This window comes from Leptidea sinapis, chromosome 10, assembly GCF_905404315.1.
Source record: "Leptidea sinapis chromosome 10, ilLepSina1.1, whole genome shotgun sequence".
In the NCBI taxonomy this organism is placed as follows: Eukaryota; Metazoa; Arthropoda; class Insecta; order Lepidoptera; family Pieridae; genus Leptidea; species Leptidea sinapis.
The window spans coordinates 10,736,251-10,757,061 of NC_066274.1; the positions used below are offsets into that span (position 1 = coordinate 10,736,251).

At 36.1% G+C, this 20,811-nt stretch overlaps 1 protein-coding gene across 1 annotated transcript; it reads right to left on the minus strand.

Annotated features, from left to right (window-relative positions):
- Positions 1 to 12,418: 12,418 nt before the first annotated feature.
- LOC126966603 (splicing factor 3B subunit 4) lies at positions 12,419 to 20,545 on the minus strand. Its single transcript, XM_050810764.1, has 6 exons — positions 20,363 to 20,545; positions 18,832 to 18,915; positions 17,697 to 17,794; positions 16,750 to 16,926; positions 14,031 to 14,215; positions 12,419 to 12,914 (listed from the first exon to the last, which is right to left on the minus strand). The coding sequence occupies exons 1-6, from the start codon at positions 20,394 to 20,396 to the stop codon at positions 12,461 to 12,463; spliced, it is 1,032 nt and encodes a 343-aa protein (XP_050666721.1). The 5' UTR covers positions 20,397 to 20,545; the 3' UTR covers positions 12,419 to 12,460.
- Positions 20,546 to 20,811: the final 266 nt, after the last annotated feature.

Sequence of the window (20,811 nt, forward strand, 5' to 3'; positions counted from 1 at the left end):
GATGGCTGTGTCTGTTGAGACGCCGGGACGGAATCCAAACTGTGCCTCATCTATACACACTTTCTGCAGTAGTTCGGGCTGCAACAGCCGCTCAAACAACTTGCCCACTACGGTGCCCAGAGAAATAGGCCTATAGTTGTTAGACGAGCCCAAGTCTCCTGTTTTGCACTTGACGATTTTCACAACAACTGTTTTGATGAGAGGATCAGGTAGGTATGCATGCTTCGCACATAAATTGTAAAGCACACATAGCTTAGACCACAGGACCTCACCCGCATATAGAATGTGCTCTATACTAAGATTGTCATGGCCTGGAGACTTGCCCCGCTTCATTCCTGGAATTGCCTTGGCTACATCGTCGACTGTGAACTGTACTACAGGTTTCGCAGGAATAACAGGGAAAGTTACCATCTCCGGGCTTTGTGCTGGCATCGAGTGAATTTTGAACTTCGAGGCGAATAGTTCTGCTATTTCTCTGGGCTTCTGCAAGCCATCCACAGATACAGGTAGACTATGTTTGTGTTGCAATTTTTTTGTTGCATTCCAAAAATTTGGGAATTTTTTTTCTCTTCTATACATAGCCAAAATGTCCATCTTAATCATTTCCTCATTACGAACACACCATTTCACTTTATTTTTAAATACCTTTCTACTATCTACCATTATTTCATATATGTCGCCCGTGGACGGCCTGCCAGTCACTAACCAGCATTCATAAGCAAGCCGAGCCGCTTGATGACTTTCCTTGACATGGAGGTTCCATCCGGTTACAGGCTTCCGATTTTTATTTACATCTGAACATTTTACGGCACCTACTTGTAAAACGTTAATAATCCGATCGTAATATTCGTCAATATTTTTAAAACAGTCGTCGCTATCGCTACTTACACAACTACTACACTCATTTATACAATTTACACATTCATTCATACTCACCCTCTCAAGTTCACACTTACAATATTCGTAATAACTATCTATTTGACTAACATTTCTATTCCCCCAACGTATCTTATAATTATTAGCGGGCAGTGCCCGGCTCTCGATATAGGCGGCACAAAATCAATTTTTGTGCACAAGTGCATTAAGGCATCTACTCAAAAATGTGTCTATATTAAGGCAAAGAAAATGAGCCATACAGACAAACACAATAAAAATTTCAGAGAATTTGTTATTTTATAATATTTACTTTAATTTATTTTCACTCATGTGTTTTTTAAGACATAAAAGATATTAAAATTAAAATACGGTAGGTTATTTAATTAATTAAATAATTCAATAGTAGGCTGTATAGGTCTGGAGCCCAAGCCTAATATCAGTGTCGTAAGATTTAAAAAAAAAGCTGTGGGAAGCAGGTCTTGTTTTTTCGTGCGTTTATTAATTTCTTCAAATTTGCTAACATTGTTAAAAATGTCCATGTTATACTACTGTTTTATTTCGTCGCAATCGAAATGAAAAGCAGAGTTTATAACTCGTCCACAAAACCTTTTTATCCTCGACATTGCTATCAGCCTTCGCCTTCAGCTCGGGCTGCTAAAAGTCTGGGATAAAAATGGTTCGTTTTATGCACTCGTTGTTAAATCTACTATTAAACATACCTGCTTTCAAAATAAAATAATTATAAGTAGTATGTAAAGAAGTGGGTAATAAGTAAACTTAATATACGGTATGTTGTCATTGTTATATTATATACTCTATCTGTCTATATATATCTATAACTCTTTGTCCATGACTACTTTAATAGACTATTACTACTTATACGTTATTTTTAACTGACTTCAAAAAAGTAGGAGGTTCTCAATTCATCGGTATTTTTTTATGTTTGTTACCTCAAAACTTTCGTCTGGGTGATTTTGATAATTCTATTTTTATTTGAAAGCTGGTGCTTCTCGTGTGGTCTTATTGTAATTTGGTCCAGATCTGACAATGGCATCTATGAGAAAACCATAAAAGTCTTAAATTTTCTCTACATGCGTATAGCAGAGTGGATGATAAATTTACGAATAACTCAATATCGCGCCAACCGATTTCGATGATTCTTTTTTTATTGGAAAGTATATACTTTAAAGATATTTAGTGAGAGTTTGGTTAGGTTCTGATTACGGAATCCATTACAAAGTAACGGAACTCTTCAATTCTTAGGAGCAAATTAAAGATACTCGGCCTAATCTTTTTTATGCTATCCGGATATTTAAGTCATCTACATAATTATGGTCAAGTAATTGTCGTAGTCGAATATGATGATCAATGGGACTTCTTAACGACTTACAGTAAGGGTACGATCTGTGGCAGAATTTCTAACTATCTGTAATCAAATTGCAAAGCACTTACGTTCATTGCTGCATTCATAAAATTTAGTATATCTACACATATTTTGACAAATTGTTAGTGTACTTCAAATTCACTTAAAATCATAATTTTTTTTTTTTTTTACATTTTTACGCCGGACATTTTTAAGTCTAAAATGTACTTATATTATGTATGTTACTTCAGGCATAGAACTCTGACAACGCGGGATGGTCGGCAGTGTTTTTCCGTTGTCATCAAGAGTCCAGTCAGGAGGCAAAAAAAAAGTGCACAGAAGATCGGCTTTCCCTTTTGCCGTATGGACCAGGGTGTCATTCCTCATGTGTAGCGGCGGCAAGGAAAATACATAGAAACAATCAAACTTATTAATTAAATTATTAAATGACGACTGAACGTCTAACCGTAACGTTATTATAGCAAGGTTCCGTCCCTGAATCAATGTGCGTGAATTATAGGTAGGTAACTACCTAGTTATATAAGTAAAATTATTATCGCTTGTATGCAGGCAGGTCTGGATTTATTTTCTGCTGCGCCAAAAATCTTGTACACAGTGAAATACATAGGTATTTCACATAGGCGTTGAAAATATACGCAAATGATTATGAAACTAGTAACAAAATAACGAGAGCTCAGTTTAATCCGGCGTGCGCATCACGCACAGTGATCGCAAACGATAATGGCCACCAATGTAAAGGATTAAAAAAATCGTTAAAACGGAAAATTAAACTGAAGTGTTTTTGTACGTGTTCACTTAATATACTTTACAGCTTACAGTATACAATGAGATACAGTATGCTCAACTTATTTGAATAATAACTCACATTATAGGTAAGTTCTTGCTTTTATCTTAGTACCTACTTAACTTTAGGTAGGTAGGTTTTACGGTACTTTACGTAGGTTTGACGGAATTACTTAGAAACGCTCTATTCTGTTCCCGAAGCGCTTGTTTAAAATAATTTAGGTTAGTTATCAGTTCTTCTCCGCATTTCAAAGCTTTCCCTTCGTTCAAAGTCCTTTGAATATATTGATTGGAAGTGAGAAGCAAATAGTTATATGATGCCTTGCCCATTTTCTGTGGTTGTGTCATTCTTAGGCTGGGCGCAAACGTTCGACAACCGGATTAGGTTTCCTGATTAGGAATTCAGATTCGGAAATCTGAATGCTCTAATTACATACAAAATATTCAACAAGGCGCACATTATTCTTATTGTTTCCGAACGGAAAAAAACCTAACGTTCAGTTCGGTGCGTTCGGTTTGTAAGAACGGAAAAAACTCACTGACGTCATCTCCGAATGCGGCTCTCGCGTACATTTCGGCTCAACCGCCGCACACGCACGGAAATTTCAATTCAGATTCGCGCGAGCATTGTAGCGATTGGACGTCTGTAGACTCGTCGTAGGTAACAAATTTAATTTTCTCTCGTATGCCATTATGAAGCTCATGAAATGACTGGGTGTTCTCGTAATCTTGCTCTTTTGAGATAAAATTGATTATCTGTTAATCTTCGAGTATTCAACGGGTGAACCCAGTAATGACGATTCCTCTTCTTCTTGTTTAACGCCAGTCAAAGTGCAATAGTAATCAATTCGTCTTCGTCGTTCATGATAATACTTGCGTGTGCTTTCACAAGCGTCTCTATTCGTACTGGTCGTAAAAAAAAACGAACAAAAAACCGGACGTTTGCGCTAGTCTCACGGAATTCCGAATCTGAATTCCTGATCGGGAAACCTAATCCGGTTTCCGAACGTTTGTGCCCAGCCTTAGGGCTAGGTAGGCTAAGGTAGTTCAGACGACCATCTTTTGTTTTTAAATAAACCCGCAGCATTTCTTAGGGTCAATATTAGTATGGAAGATAAATTATGTAAGTATTATACTACTTAGAGCCGTGCCGTTCCAAGTTAAGAAGTAGGTACGATTGAATTCAATTGTATACCTAATATGGAATCCTTTCTCTAACTGCCACATAATAATGTCATTTAAGGATGGCCGCCTCTCAAATCGTTCACGTTACTGTTACAGTTTCAGGGTCGTAGCTACCGCCGCGGCCATATCAAATATACTAATTAATAAATGCCTCCCAAACTTTCTTTTATTCAATTATTTTTAACTAGTTTGCCGAAAAAAAGGCAAGTGTATATTTAATTTGAATGTTTTGACAGTTCTGCTGTAAAACAATTTCATTACAACTACAGGGAGCATATTTTACGAAATAATTCTTGAAATGATGAACTATGAAATATTATTGAAAAATTCATAAAAAACAGTATTTTATTTATTATATACAGAATAAAATCTGTCGGGTCAACTAGTTGAAAATAAAAATAATTATGGGTCCCAAATACCAGGCACCGGCGCGCCGGAGGAACGATGCGCATCGTTCATAATTTTATGATCTTATGTTTTTCAAATTTTATTTCTATCCTAGAAGTGAGGGTTATCACTTTAAAAACATAACATACTGCTATGGGTCCCAAATCAAAATAAAAACTATCCTATCTCTCAAGTTAGACTAAACTGCACTCTATAAAGTAATCCCCATTTAAATCCGTTCATTAGTTTAGGAGTCCATCGCGGACAAACAACGTGTCACCTAAATTATATATATTAATATTTTGTAACTATTTATTATTTTAAAACACTTTTTTATTATTAAATTATATTTTTTTTAACTCAAGAGTGCTCTGCCGGCGATCACTACGTGAGTACCGTCGCCTACCCCCACCGCACCGCGTCTTGCCACTTGTGTCGCCTAATTATCGCGAAGATTTTCTATCATGCTTGCTTTGCTAAAGTGTCATGTAACATTTCAATGTCATTATTATACTACTACCATTAGATTAAGGAATGGTCTCCGCTGCGCTGCAACTAGATACCGCAGGCGTAGTCGCAAACTGCGGCAACTAATATTACGCCCAAGTGGGCGTACTTCAACAATGTGTGACGTTGACGTGCCACATGTTCTGTTAAACTTTGCTAAGAATTGAAACTTAAATTCCGAGTTGCGTAGTAAAACTTTGTAAAAATAATACTATATACAGAAATAAAAAAGACACTTTTTTTTAATTTTACTTTATTCGACAAACCATCAATATTTATGCACAAATGTAAAAATATCAACAAGGAGACTTAAAACAACACATGGCAAAAATATCAATAACTGGCATGTACAAAAGATTTAGAGACATACAGATTATTTAAAGTAGTGTAACAAAAATAATAGTAATTTCTACAAATTACCTCCCTTACGCAGGGAGTCAATGACATTATGACGAAAGCATGTTGATGTGGAATTAAATAAATTGAGTTGCTGATTATTTTGAGAAACTGTATTAAATTGGCGACAAATACGATTGATGCAGGAGTGATATGCTAGGTTAGTACGGCTACGATTATCTTTAAATGTTGTTGGTACAAACTGTACGTTTAGGGATTTTACAATTGAAATTTATTTTTGGTACTAATGAAGTATCCGTTTGATTATTAACTATTTTATGAAGTAGCATCGTGTCTAGCAGCACACGACGCAAGCATAGAGGATCAAGTTTAAAATATTTAAGTTTATCTTCATAAGAGAAATTGACAGGTTTTCTGTTAAATTTAAATAAAAGTCTTCGCAGGAATCGTCTTTGGACAGACTCGATGGTGTCAGCGTAAGTTTTTTGGTAAGGGGACCAAACAGGAGAACCATATTCTAAGACACTGCGAATAAGACATGTGTAAAGATGCATAAGGATTCTTGAACCCTTTTGTAATTCTGAAAATAAAACCCATCATCTGATTAGCTTTCGCAATAATGTTATTTATATGTAAATTAAATGACAAGGATGTATCAAAAGTTATTCCAAGGTCTTTAGCATTAGTTTTAGTTGAAAGTTAGTAATTATTGATTGTGTAGTCGAATTTAACTTGATTGCGCTTTTTAGTGAAAGTAAGCACAAATTATTTACTCACATTTAAAAACATTGCATTTTCTTCACACCACAGTTGAACTGAGTTTAAATCTGTCTGAAGAGACACGCAATCTTCAACACTATTCACTTCGCAAAAGATTTTTAAATCGTCTGCATAAAGGAGGCACTTATTTTTTATGACTGATATGATGTTATTAATAAAAATGACAAAGAGCAATGGACCAAGGTGTGATCCCTGGGGTACTCCCGATGGAACGGTTATAGGCTTAGAATAAAAACCATTAACAGCAACTATTTGAGATCTATTGGTAACAAATGATATGACCCATCTTAATAAATCCCCATGAACTCCATACTTCTCCAGTTTCTGGAAAAGTAATCGATGATTCACTTTATCGAACGCCTTCTGGAAATCGGTACAAACCGCATCAACTTGCTTCTTATTGTCAAGACAGGTCACTATAAAATCTGAATATTCTATTAAATTTGTAACAGTTGATTTGCTTTTAACAAAACCATGTTGTTGTGAAGAGATTAATGGTTTAAATAAGAAGTAAATATGATCATAAACAATACTCTCAAATATCTTGGCAAAACAATTCAGTATACATATTGGGCGATAATTACTACATTCAGTTTTTCTACCTGCTATGAATATGGGAATTACATAAGCTATTTTCCACAACTCCGGAAAGCACCCAGTGACTAGAGATTTATTGAATATTAACATCAAAGGCAGTGCAAGTTCTTTACCAAAAAATTTAATAAAAAATGAGGGTCTGGTCCAGGGCCTTTGTTCGAATCTAGATTCTTGATCTTTTTCAAAATGTCGTTTTCAGACAGTGTTATCTTGCTTAAAGTGTTTGAGGAACCATCTGGAAACCAAGACTTTGATGATGTATTTTGGTTATCCTGAACGTACACCGATGCAAAATAATCAGAAAATAGCTGGCAAATTTCAAACCCAGATGTTGCAACTCGATTATTATAACTTAAGGTCAGTGGCAGTTCATTACATTTTCGTTTTGATTTGGTGAAATTCCAAAACAATTTATTGCTACAAGCCATAAGAGACATTACGACATTGTTAGTATAAGCATTGTAACATTCATCCATCAATCTCCTGGGTCTAGATCTAAGGAGAGAGAAAGTGTCGTAATCTCTAGGATTATGATACATTTTATATTTAGTGTTCATTATCTGTTTTTCTTTTAAACATTTAACTAATGACTGACTGAACCAAGCAGGTTGTTTCTCGTTATTAAATTTTTTGTATGGTGTATTATTTTTTATAACTAAAAAGAGTTTATCATAGAAGATATTAAGAATTTCATTTATATTAACTGATGAAAGTAATGTGTACCAATTAGTATTCTTTAATTCTCTCTTGGTTGATATAAAATCGCATTTTTTAAAATTAAAAACCGGATTAGAATTGTTTTTTTTTCAAGTTATTAGTGACGCTAAGTTTAATATCCACTTCGAAATGGGGATGATGTTTATCCTCCTTACATAATGCTAGGGCTGGTACAAGTTTCACATTCGAGATGTTAGTAAGGAAAATATCAAGAGTTCTTTTGTTATTATTTTTTTAATAATTGTACTGACTCACTCCACCTAGATTTATGAGCTGCAGCAATAACCGTGATTTCAGATCATAAGAAACACAATTAGGAGTCACTGCTTTCGTCATATCACCATTCCAGCTAATTGAGGGTGTATTAAAATCACCAAGTATAATAACACATCCATCATGTTCAGAAATAAAATCATAAGACTTATCATAGAATCTATGTAACCGATCAATAACAATGTCTTGAGGTAAGTATACTAAGCACAGGGTTATGCGTTTTCCTGGGTTCAAAGACAACCATATACATTCGGAGTCGCTTTCCAAATGAAAAAGTCTAAGTGCTGAAATATTTTTCCTAACCGCCACTAGGATGCCACCCCCATATTGTTTATGACTATTTACACAATCCCTATCACGTCTAAAAATGGTATAGCGACTATCTACGAATTCAGTATCGCTAACTGAGCTATCTAAGTTTGTCTCAGTTAGACAAATAATATCATAATCACTGTTCAATACATTAAGGTAAAATTCACTTAATTTGGTACGAAATCTATTAACATTTTGATAAAAAAGCAACATTTAAAATTTACTAAAATTATTTACAAATATGAGAGATATATATAATATACAATAATTTTACTAACAACAAAGCTACAATTTACTTAAGCAATCTAATTTTTTTATATATATAGCAGGACTAGTATCATTTTTACGAATGAATATCTTCCCATTTCTTACCTATACATATTTGTAATTATTCTCTCTTTTAAATTTTCGCACTGCAGCATAGATAGTTTTGCATTCTGGGATGAGATGCTCCGTTACATATACAAAGCATTTTTCTCCATTAACTCCTAGGGCCAGAGAGTTAAGCATATCTTCTGAGTGCAATTTATTGTATCTATGTGTTGCTGATGTGACATTATCTCGAAGTCTAGGTGACTGTAAAGTGACAATTTCGGGGACGGTTTGAGTTAGTATTCATTTTTGGCACACGACTGCAAAATGAAATTAAATCCTTTGAAAATTGCAATGAAAGTCTTTCAAATAGATTTCTCACTATACCTAGAATATTCTCGTTTTTACGCTTCGGGACCGCTTGTATTTCCACATTGCAACTCCTAGAGATGCTTTCTAGCATGTTAACTTTAGACTGCAAATGAGTCAGCAGCTTGTCGTCACATGTACTGCGCATTTCAGTCATTTTATTCATGTACTTTTTAAAATCTCTATTCTCTAGTCATATCTTCGTATTGAGCGGAAATAAGTTTTGTGATGATTTTAATTCATCAAGTGATGACTCAAATGCAGCGATTTTCGCGTTATGTTTAACCAAGGTAATCTCGTTTCTTTGAGTATCGGCTTGGAGTACGCCCACCGTCGATATGAGACCGTCGAACTCCGAGCGGACTGCTGACATCTTTAGACCAAGCTCACTCACTTCGCTTTTAAGGTCGCTCAATACAAGAGTGAAAGAGTCAAGTTTTCCATCATGCAGTTTAAACTGATTAAACATGTCGATACGAAGATTTTTTATCTCAGTCAGAATAGCACTGTAATAGCTATTATCACTGCTTGTTTTACTCGTATTTAGCTCTGGGGTAGTTAAGTTTCATCAAGGAGTGCGCCAGGGATGCATTTTGTCGCCCATTCTCTTCAACGCCTATGGAGAGCACATTATGAGACGTACCTGCGAGAACTGGGAGGGAGGCATCACAATTGGTGGCGTGAAAATCACCAACTTGCGCTACGCCGATGACACTACTCTTCTTGCAGCAAATGAGTCAGAAATGGCTGCACTTCTTGAACGTATGGAGCGGATTAGTGGAGAGATGGGACTTCCCATAAACAGGTCCAAGACCAAAGTCATGGTGGTGGATAGATCTGGGAAGTTGGAACTGGTGCGCTGGGCCTCGAAATGGTGGACAACTTTATCTACCTGGGTTCCAACATAAGTAACGATGGTTCGTGCGAGAGGGAAGTACGCAGGAGAATTGGCATGGCTAAGAGCGCTATGTCTCAGCTTGGAAGAATCTGGAGAGATCGCGACATTTCCGTTAAAACTAAGACCAAACTGGTACGGACCCTAGTCTTCTCAATATTTTCGTACGGCGCTGAGACTTGGACACTGAAAGCTGCAGACCGCAAACGCATTGACGCCTTTGAGATGTGGTGCTGAAGAAAGATGCTCCGTATCCCCTGGACAGCATTTCGATCTAATCTCTCCATACTGCGTGAACTCAGGATCTCCTCGCGATTGTCTTCCGAATGTCTGCGCAGAGTTTTAGAATACTTCGGTCACATCGCAAGGAAGGACGATGGAAACCTTGAGAGGCTCATTGTGGTCGGCAAAATAGGTGGGAAGAGGCCTCGTGGACGCAGTCCAACACGATGGTCCGATCAGATCCGCTCCGCCCTCGACTCTACGGTTCACAATGCCTTTCACACCGCCAGAGACAGGAATAGATGGAAAGCGATCATACGTGAGAAAGTGATACAGAGGGGTGGTCACGACCCTCAGTACTGAGGATTACGACGCAGGGAGGAGCTCTGGGGTATTGACATCGACTTCAATAATACTCGATTGATGGGGTTTCACTGGCGTATTCGAGTTATCACCGCCTTTACGCGCTGCAGCTATACAAATTGGACAAGTCCAGTTTGCTCGCGGTAGGGTTGGTTCATTGGTGATACACTCGAGATGGTACACACTGGGATCACATATCATCAGTAAGTATTTTGTATTTTATTAATTTCAATGAAAAATAGCACGAAGCGTATGTTACAAAATTTGAAAGATGCTATTGAGTGTCAAGATGCCACGCACACAAGCATCTAATAATTGCCGTAATAAGAAAGCTATTTTTCTTAGGTAGTGCGGTATCTAATCGGAGCGCAGTGGAGACCATTCCTTAATATAAGGTAGTAGTATAATAATGACATTGAAATGTTACATGACACTTTAGCAAAGCAGGCATGAAATCTTTATGTAGAAAATCTTCGCGATTATTAGGCGACACAAGTGGGAAGACGCGGTGCGGTGAGGGTATTCTTAATATAAGATTATTACTTTATTTCACAATGTAAAATAATATTAATATTACAGATCTTTTACCTTCATAAAACATTTTAACAGATTGTGACTTTAAAATTCAATTTTCATACTACGTGTACAGTTTATTGCAGTGATGAACTTTAACAGCATTATCAATCGACAATTTATATTTGCTTGGCAAATGGCGAAAATTGAACACAATTCACGAATAGTTTATGTTGTGAAGTGAATGTAAATGTTTTATTTGATCAGTTGTATTGTGTTTAGAATAGGACTTTGCTGTTGATTTAAATTTGATTGATTTAATAATTCATGTCAAAAAAAAATTAACAAAAAAAAACAACCGACATCAAAAACACTAGATATAATGTGCACTAAAAAGTATAAAAATAATTTGGTATTTTTAAACAATCTTATTAATTAATCTAATTCTAGTTACGATTATTGTAATTTTTGGAATCGGTGTATTTCCGCCGGGACCCGCTCTCGCCTCCCACCTCCTCACGACTCAAGCACATCTCACCTATAACTATGTATGTAGTAACAAACCTATCTTGGATGACACTGACGCGCTCGGCCGCCGTCGTGTGTGGACACTGCGTCGGTTGTAAACAGCAACTCGTGCTCGGAAAGATCGCTGTACGAGCATGAATATTATTTATAAGCTCTCAGATTTTCAAAAAATTATGTTTCGGTATTTTTTTGAAGAATTAGTGATTTATAAGTTCATCTCTAAATATAAGGTTTATATCGAAATCCAAGATGGCGCTTATAAAATTGGCAACTTTTCTTCATGGGTGTTATTTTCATGGTTTTCGGGTCAACAATAACGAATACAGGGTCAAAATCAAATTCCAAGATGGCGCCTATGAAATTTACCAACGTCATGGGTGTCATTTTCATAGTTTTCGGAGTCAACAATAACGAATATCGCGTCAAAATCGAAATCCAAGATGGCGTCTATGAAATTTACCAACTTCTCTTCATGGGTGTCATTTTCATGGTTTTCGGGGTCAACAGTAATAAATGTGGGTCAAAATTGAATTTCAAGATGGGGCCTATGAAATTCACCGACTTCTCATCATGGGTGTCATTTTCATGGTTTTCGGGGTCAACAATAACGAATATCGGGTCAAAATCGAAATTCCATGATGGCGCCTATGAAATCTGCAAACTTTTCTTCATGGGTAATGACACCCATGGCACGATGGCACGTCCAAAGCATCAGACAACACATAAAATAGAAATACTTAGAACAGCTGTTGTGATGACGCAAGAAATTGTTGATTTCCTTTTTGTTCGGCTCTTTTCCCAAGTCGTCGTTATGGTGGACTCAGCTTAAGTTTAGCTCGCACTCAAAGTGATGTTTATAAATACGGACTTCGACTTAACTCCCTAAATAAATTTGAGGTAAGTAAATTTAAGTACACTCTAGATCTCAGCCTTATACTCTATAATATACTCTATATTGGAATGTAATTGGGGTAAATTAATTGTAGCTTTTATAAAGTTTTAATATATCATCTGGTCAAGAGATGAAACAATGAGTGAAACAAAAAAACAAACACGCATTACATACTTAATAAAAATCTTTATTGTCTTAGTACATTTACTTAATAATTATAATTCGGCTCCGGGGGATGATGTGGAGGGAACGGTGGATGCCCAAAGGGGGGCGGCCCTCTTGGTGGGAACTGGGGCCGGAACGAAGGGGGGGGCGGCCTCCAGGGCGGGGGAGCTCTGGAGCCAGGGGGCGGTGGCGGTCCAAAACCGGGCGGACCGAAGGGCGGTGGGGGGTAATGATGGAATGGTGGGGGAGGGGGAGGAGGACCGGGGGGAGGGGGAGGACCCGGTGGGGGCATGGACGACGGAGGGGGCGGGGGGGCCGACATGGGTAGTGGAGGAGGGGGACGTGCGTTCATCGGAGGTCCTGGAGGAGGGAGCGGCGTGGGAGTCGGCGGCGGCGGTGGCGCCATCATCATCGGCCCCATCATAGTCGGCGGCGCATCCGCGAACAGCTGGTGAGGTCTGTCTGCGTGCGATAGCGGGTTCTGCGCCGCTAGCAATCTGTTTACAAACATATCCATACAGTAACATGAGATAATTAATCTTAAGGCTTACGGTAACAGATGGAGTGTAATGTGTTCTAATTTAAATCGTGGTACATCTTGTTATTACAGATAAAATGACATAACATCAAGTTGGCCATCTGTGGGTTGTTTCCATAAAAACATTCATGATCTGTAATACACTATTTAGAGTAAGAGAAAGTGGTTCCAGTACACCTTACATAATTTGATAACATGTAGATAGAAAATAAGACAGGTTAAAATACAATAAGTGCCCCTATAACGCGGCATGTTTATTACGCGTTTTCTAGAAGTTCGTATTACGCGGGTATTTCCCACATACATATTTCTGTACTGAAATATATAGTCATTTGTACAGTTTATATGAAATATATAGTCATTTGTACAGTTTATAATTATTATATTTCCGGACCTTTGCACGTGTGTCAATTGTGTTATTACAAAATTACATTATTTTACAAAAAATTTGTATCAAGACTTTGATCAAACAGTAATACTAGGCAAACAATTGGAAATACTTGATACGAATTGTAATTAATTATTATAATTATTACTAATAACGTTGTGGTAAAAACGCGTTATATCGCTATACCGCGTTTTCCTATAACACGGATATATTCTACCTCGTTATAGGCGAAATAACCTTAATTTTTTTTTGACAATAAGGGATGGGACGTTTAACTGATGGTAATTGATATGATCTGCCCGATTAAAATGCAATGCCGCTCAAGATTGTTGGAAAACTCAAAAATTCTAAGCGGCACTACGATTGAGCTCATAGCCTTGAGACATAAGATGTTAAGTCTCATTTGCCCAGTAATTTCAATAGCGGCTACTTTAGACCGAAATACAATAATGCTTATACATTACTGCTTCACGGCAGAAAAATGCGCTGTTGTGGTACCCATAATCTAGCCGCCAGTGCAAAGGAGCCTTCCACAGGTAATATTTTTTTAATTTATTTGGGTTGACAACAGCATAATACAAAACATTCACTTATTATTAAATAGAAAAACATAACCAATTATAGTCTACCACAGTTCACTTAATCATAATAGACAAAAATTACTTCTGAACAAAAAATAAAAATTACCTTTCAGCGGCAGACCCATGCCTTTCTCCTTTGACATCCTTTTTAAATGCATATGATACTGATATTGGCCTATTACATAGGTATTGGTTATTCATAGCTTCAATTGCAGCATCTGACGCTTCAAAAGAAGCAAAGTTGATAAATGCAAATGCTTTTGAGTTGCCTGTTTCTGGATCTCGCATCACCTGAAGTCATTGTTGATCAATCAAAACAAATCAGAATCACTTTGTTCATGTAGGTCAAGGAAATGACACTTATGAATGTGAAATGATTTCTTTTCTTTTTACATTTACCGCCACTTCGGAAAGGGTTGAGCTTTGATGAGAAGAAGTGACAGGAAATACATTGCCACTCTTTTAAATCATCATTTACTTGCTTCATATTTTTACAAATCATTTCAATTACAATATTATAATATGTAAAGTGATGCAACAAAATACTCAAACATCAAACTACTCAACACCTTACATGAGTAAGTCAAGAAAAATAGACAACGTTTAAAAAAAAACGACTTCAGAAAGTCAAAAGTATAAAATAACTTAATAGAGATTTAATTTAATACTCCTCTTAAGAAAATCTTATACCATTAATATTAAAAAAATACTATTATTTGTACATGCTACCTATTGAAAAGGTTTAAGTCGGTACTTGCCCGCTTTGATTGTTTGGTTCTAGACGAAGCTATCACGCTCAAAGTCACGCGTGGCGAGTGTAGGTACCTGCTGTTACATTTGGCTTGGCACCGAGTTAGGGCTCTCAGTGACAATGACTAATATCAATAGAATGTAGTGAGTGGATAAGTTTGCGTAACAATGGTAGGGCCATTTCCTAGTTTTGCGATTTTGTTATTATGAAAAAATTATGATGAACTAGTTATACAATATATTCATTATGTTTTTATGATTTTCGCACCAATCTGTGTTAAATATTTTTGTGAGGTTTAAAATGGAGGTGAAGGGGGGGACAAAGCACGCCAAATGGCGCTGATCCCCTGACCTCTACTATATACCACTGGACTGGTGGCTGTCAAAGTGATTTGAGCCTGTTTGATATTCACCATTTTGACGCTGTTGGCCATGTAGCGAGAGTCTGCGGTACTTAAACTAGTAAAGACAACCTGAACAAACATAGATAGATGGTGGGAAACTATTTACAAAAATAAATGTGTACTTTAATACGTTGTTTCTTGAAGTTAAATAACAGGGAAAACAAACAAAATTAATTTAAAATGCAAAAATACTTCAGAGTATTGTACGTTCCTTCGCAGCCATTTGTATTATACGTCAAAATTAGTTCTCTGGACGCTCGCGAGTGGCGCTTCAAATAGGCACAAAAATTTGCTGTCAAACATATGGAACAGCATGTACAGTGGTATTTTTACAGGTCAGTGCGCTCATCGCATTACACAAAGTATAAAGCCAAATCCAATTTTAGATATTACTCTACTATTTGAATGTTTGTGCACTGGGCTATTTAAATTCATGACAGAAACATACAGTCCACTTGCTATTTGTACTAAAAAGATACTCAAAGCAGTGAAGGAAGGTAATAGTTATAAAGATTCATCTAGTTCCTCAGCCGTTCCATGTATTCCATGTAATATTAAATAACTATGTCTCCAGATTCTTTCCATGTTTTTTTTATGGAAAAAGGAGGACAAACGAGCGTACGGGTCACCTGGTGTTAAGTGATCACTGCTGCGCACTTTCCATTTTCACGGCCCATCTATGTGTTAGGTATACCAGAAGATCGCTTGCTGACCGTCCATGGCAAAAGCCGTACTGTCGGTCGTTGTTCAACTGGTGACCTTCTAGGTATACCAAGAGCTGGCGGTTAATTATGCACTCCATTAATTTGGAGAGCAGGGAGGTAATAGCAATAGACCTGTAGATTGCCGGATGTTCGGATCATGTCACCTTTCGTGTTTTTGATCGGATGGACAAGGGTTGACTTCCATGAGTCAGGGACTACGCCTTTTGAATGAGAGTGCCGGAATAAACGCGTTAGCACCAGCGTCAACTCAGGGGCGTACGTCCTAAGCACGATTGGAGAATTCCCGGCGTCCAACGACAACATAGCTCGCCGAATAATTCCCTGTCTGAACTGTACTTCAGGCATTGAGCCCTGACACCGCGTGATGGTCGGCGGTGTTTTTCCGTTGTCGTCATAAGTTGAGTTGGAGGCAAAAAGAGCGCACATAAGTTCGGCTTTCTCTTTTGCAATATCGGCCAGGGTGTCATTTCTCATATGCAACGGCGGTAGGGACGGCTGATTGAAGTTACCAAGAGCAGCTTTCGATATCGACCAGAACTTGCGTGTTCCAATCGAGTAACTGGAAAGCTGCTCGCCGATTTTGTAAACGTGCTTCGATAAATAACGCAGTTTGTTTGTTCATTTTCTATATGAATATATGATTTCCTTAATAATGGATCATTTAATTTATTTTTGTCTAGCAGCACCGATGTGCATATCAGTCCTTCAAATGTGACAGGTGCAGTTTGCGGCGATAGTCTACTGTCTATGTTTGCTAATGGTATAGTTTTTGGGATTACTCTTTATATTTGCGAGGTGTGCACTTGTAAAACACGTGACCGTCAGTCCGATCTACGAATCATGTGGCTCAAGTTGTTTCGTACAGTAATTCACTTTTTAGTGGAGCTAAAACAATAACTATGTTTAAAGTTCAAGTTGACAACTGGAAATCTAAAGTTATATTTACCTTAGGTGTTTGTAAAATAACACCAAACGCCGAGAATGTATCATACAGTAGTTTCTCATCCACTTCTGGGTCCAAGTTACCAATGAAAACATTGGCCCCAACATCAAGATTCTTTTGATGTGCTGATGCTTTATTGACTCTTACTGGTTTTCCATAGAGTTTTATCATGTTCATAACCTGAAAATTTAGATGCTATAATTATTAATTATATCACAGAAAGTGAACACAAAGTATTTGATCAACAATGTTATCGATCATTGTCCTACCTTCATTCAAATTTAAAAAGTTTTTTTATTTGCAGGCTCAAGAACTGACACAGCATATGGTTATGGAAGAAGTCTGGAGGAAAATCACAACAAAAATAAAGCCTAGCATTTTGAACCTTTGCGCTGACACTCCACTTTTATTCAACAAAGGCTTATTATGAATGTATACTTTACACATTTGATACTTGTCTGCTAGAATGGCGTACCCTTAGAGGGTGGTATGAAGAAATCAGAGGAAATGTTGAAGCAAAAATCGTTAACTATATATAGAATATTACGGTGAAAACTTTGTTTCACACTTTGACATTGGCACTGGCATATAAGGAGATCAAATAGAAAAGACTAAAGAGGCTCTGGTTTTTTAACGACAAGTATATACAGTAACTCTTGCAGTGGATGCATGGAGGCAGAGGAAAGACACAAAGACAATATGCTCATAGAGTACAGAAATGTGTCCGAACAATGGGCACAAAACCGCCAATCTCCAGCATTGCTTATGGATGCCTGTAGCAATTTGAACAGAATGCAAGACTTTTGGGGACAATCTGGGCTAGTTGGACTAAGAAGATTAACAGACACACACACTGGCCAAATCAAGAGACTAATTGTGTCAATCCAGCTAAACTAATTAATAATAGTGCAGCAATTATATCAAATACTAAAACATATTCAATGCCAAACCTTAATAGCGTAGTCTGCATCTTCCTCTCCCATAAATTCAACAAATCCATAACCTTGATGTGTCTGTGTGACTCTATCTTTGGGCATGTGAACATTTACTGAAAAATTAACAACATATTTATATATATTCAAAACATATTATTGCAACCAAATTTTATAGAAATGTATATAACATATAGACCTTTATGATAAGCTATCTAGTCTAATTTCAAAATGAGAGGTATGTATACATACCCAAAAATTTTATATTAATTTAAAATAACCTATTATTTCACTGGCAAATATGTTAGATATGGAGTTTGAATACTGTAAAAAATATATTTCTAATTGAATTATGATATTGTCAAAAGGCTATGTATCATTTAGGAGCCAGGCTACTCTGTCAGATAATTCATACCTAAAGATTTATGTCTTTATGTCTTGGATTACTTGGTTGCCAGAAGCAGAGGAAGCAATCAACAATAAATACCCTAGGCCAGCTGTCTTAACAGATGGAGAGAACCCAAAATATGAGGCCGGCCTCAGTATATATAGTATGTGTAATTATGAAGAAGATACCTTACAGCACTCTCTGCAAGGCCTATCCAGGTACTGAAGATGTAGTTAAAATACATACATGGGATGCAAAGTAAGATTCATGTTACAGGATATTTTTACAAGTATATCCCCTTCTTAATTGGCTTTGTGGAGAAACAGAGATAGCATGGTTAAACTCTTGTCTTATATGAATTATTAAAATATAAGTAATAAAATAAAAACATCAGCTTATGCTAATAACTAATACATATATATTACGTAAAATGATTGCCTTGTTAAGACATTAATAGAATGATGATTTTCATTTCGAATCAAGTGAGCAACTTGGCCATTACTGACCTCTATAATAATAAAATTAAATTTGTCAATGGCAAGCAAAATAATTGTTTTCATCATCATAGAGATTGACCAAGTATGAAATCAAAGACAAATTCCAGTGTCTATACCAATTTTCCACCAATATTTAGTATGTAGCATATTTGTAAATTAACATGTAAATCTATGATATTTTTATTTAACTATAGTCTAGCACTCCAGAATCACAGTATGTTATGTTGATTGAGCTTACGATTCTTAAGGAAACAAATTTTAAACTTACCAACAGGTCCTGCTTGAACAAACAACTCCCATAACAAGCTCTCTGATACTCTATCATCAAGACCCCCAACATATATTGTAGCATCTAGAAAACAGATTATAATGGATTTACCGAATACAGTATTGTAAAATAGTAATATATCGCTTGTCCGGATCAATATAGTAATATGTCAAAAGTTGGCATTAACTGACTTAATGATACAGTACTGCTTAAAAAAGTATGTATGGATGAGATTGCAACTTGCCTGTGGAATTATCTTACGCAAATAGACACTAAAGCTGAGCAATCCATCGACATAATATTTTACAGCGATAATTGCTGCGGCCAGCAGAAAAACCGTTTTATGATTTCTATGTACATCTAAGCAGTAAAAACATTTCAAAATATTAGTTCCATTACCCACATTTTCATTCTTAATTAAAGGACATACCCAAAATGAGGGTGATAATTGTCATTCCCTCATTAAAAGGAAAATTAAGAAGTCTCTTCGTTCAAGCGCAATATTGAGTGTATTCCTGCTCAGTATTTATTTTACTTTAATTAGAACAGCCAAATCTTATGAAAAGCCATTTGCTGTGAATGAATTAACTCTCAACTGCTTTTACAATTTCAAAGATGTATCACCAACATTGGAAAAACCTTTTCCAAAAATATTCAAAATGAATGATATCAGTGTCATTGATGTAACTAAATCTGACCCCGGATATTTTTTTATAAAACATCATACTCTGACACCATCTTTATACAAATAAAAATATCATGGTCCACTTGAAGCAATCAAAATGACTTACTGACACTTATTTTACCTGCAGCTTATTCAGAGAGGATTAAAATCATGAGTGAAAAGAAACAGGTGTTGATGAAATGGATTGAAAAAAACATTATTCCTAAATACTATGAAGATTTTTATCAAAACTTATAAGTTTAAATATTTATATGATTATTCACAGTTACTTCTAATTTAATATATTGATTTACAATTTAATTTTAAACTAGCTGACCCGGCAAATGTTGTTTTGCCATATAAATTATTTTTAGAGTTAAACCAGTTTCATGGACATTGCAACATTAGGTACATAATTTTTCTAAAATAAATGTAGCCTAAAGTACTCCTTATTACATCAGCTATCTGCCAATAAAAGTCCCGTCAAAATCGGTCCAGCGATTTCAGAGATTAGAGTCCGGAACAAACAGACAGACAAAAATTGTAAAAAAAAAATATTTTTGTGTATATACCGTATAGATATTCATATAAATGTAGTAAAAAAATGGTTATTTCATTATTGCAAACAGACACTCCAATTTTATTTAAATGTATGTATAGAGTATGTAATGTATTATGATTATTTTCAATGCAATTTGTTGTTGGAGTTGTTTTTCAGTTTTATTTTATTTTTCACTAGGCAACCTTGTTAAAGTGTCTTCCTATTAAGATAACTAATCCTAAGATTTAAATACTGAGTTTATTATGTATCGGCAATAAATTCTTAAATTGATCTTCTAACCTCCAAAAATATTTGTTATTACAAACCTTGATTTCTCTCCGCAATCGGACCCGCAGCCATTGTAAGAGATTTGCCAATTGCCTATATAATTTTAAACTTCAAGCTATTCTCATGTTTAAGTTGATGTTTTCATAAAAGTAATACCAAATTACAATTTACAAACACGAACACAAACGCCGCACAATTTTTTTTTTACTCATTTTTTTTTAATTTTGCGATTCTTTTTTTTCTCCTCTCCAAGCGAGGTAGAAGTCTTACACTATACAGCCTCATCAAGTGTCATTCAATTTTCAGAGATTGTTTCAATATAGAGATCATATAGGATGCTATACGATCGTTTATTACAATCGAACAAGAAAAAACATTCTTTATAACAATTTACAATCACAATAATTTTCAAATCTTTATCGTGGTGATATTTTAAAGATTTGCCTAGGCCTGGGCTATGCAATAGAGACTCGTGACTACTCACGAG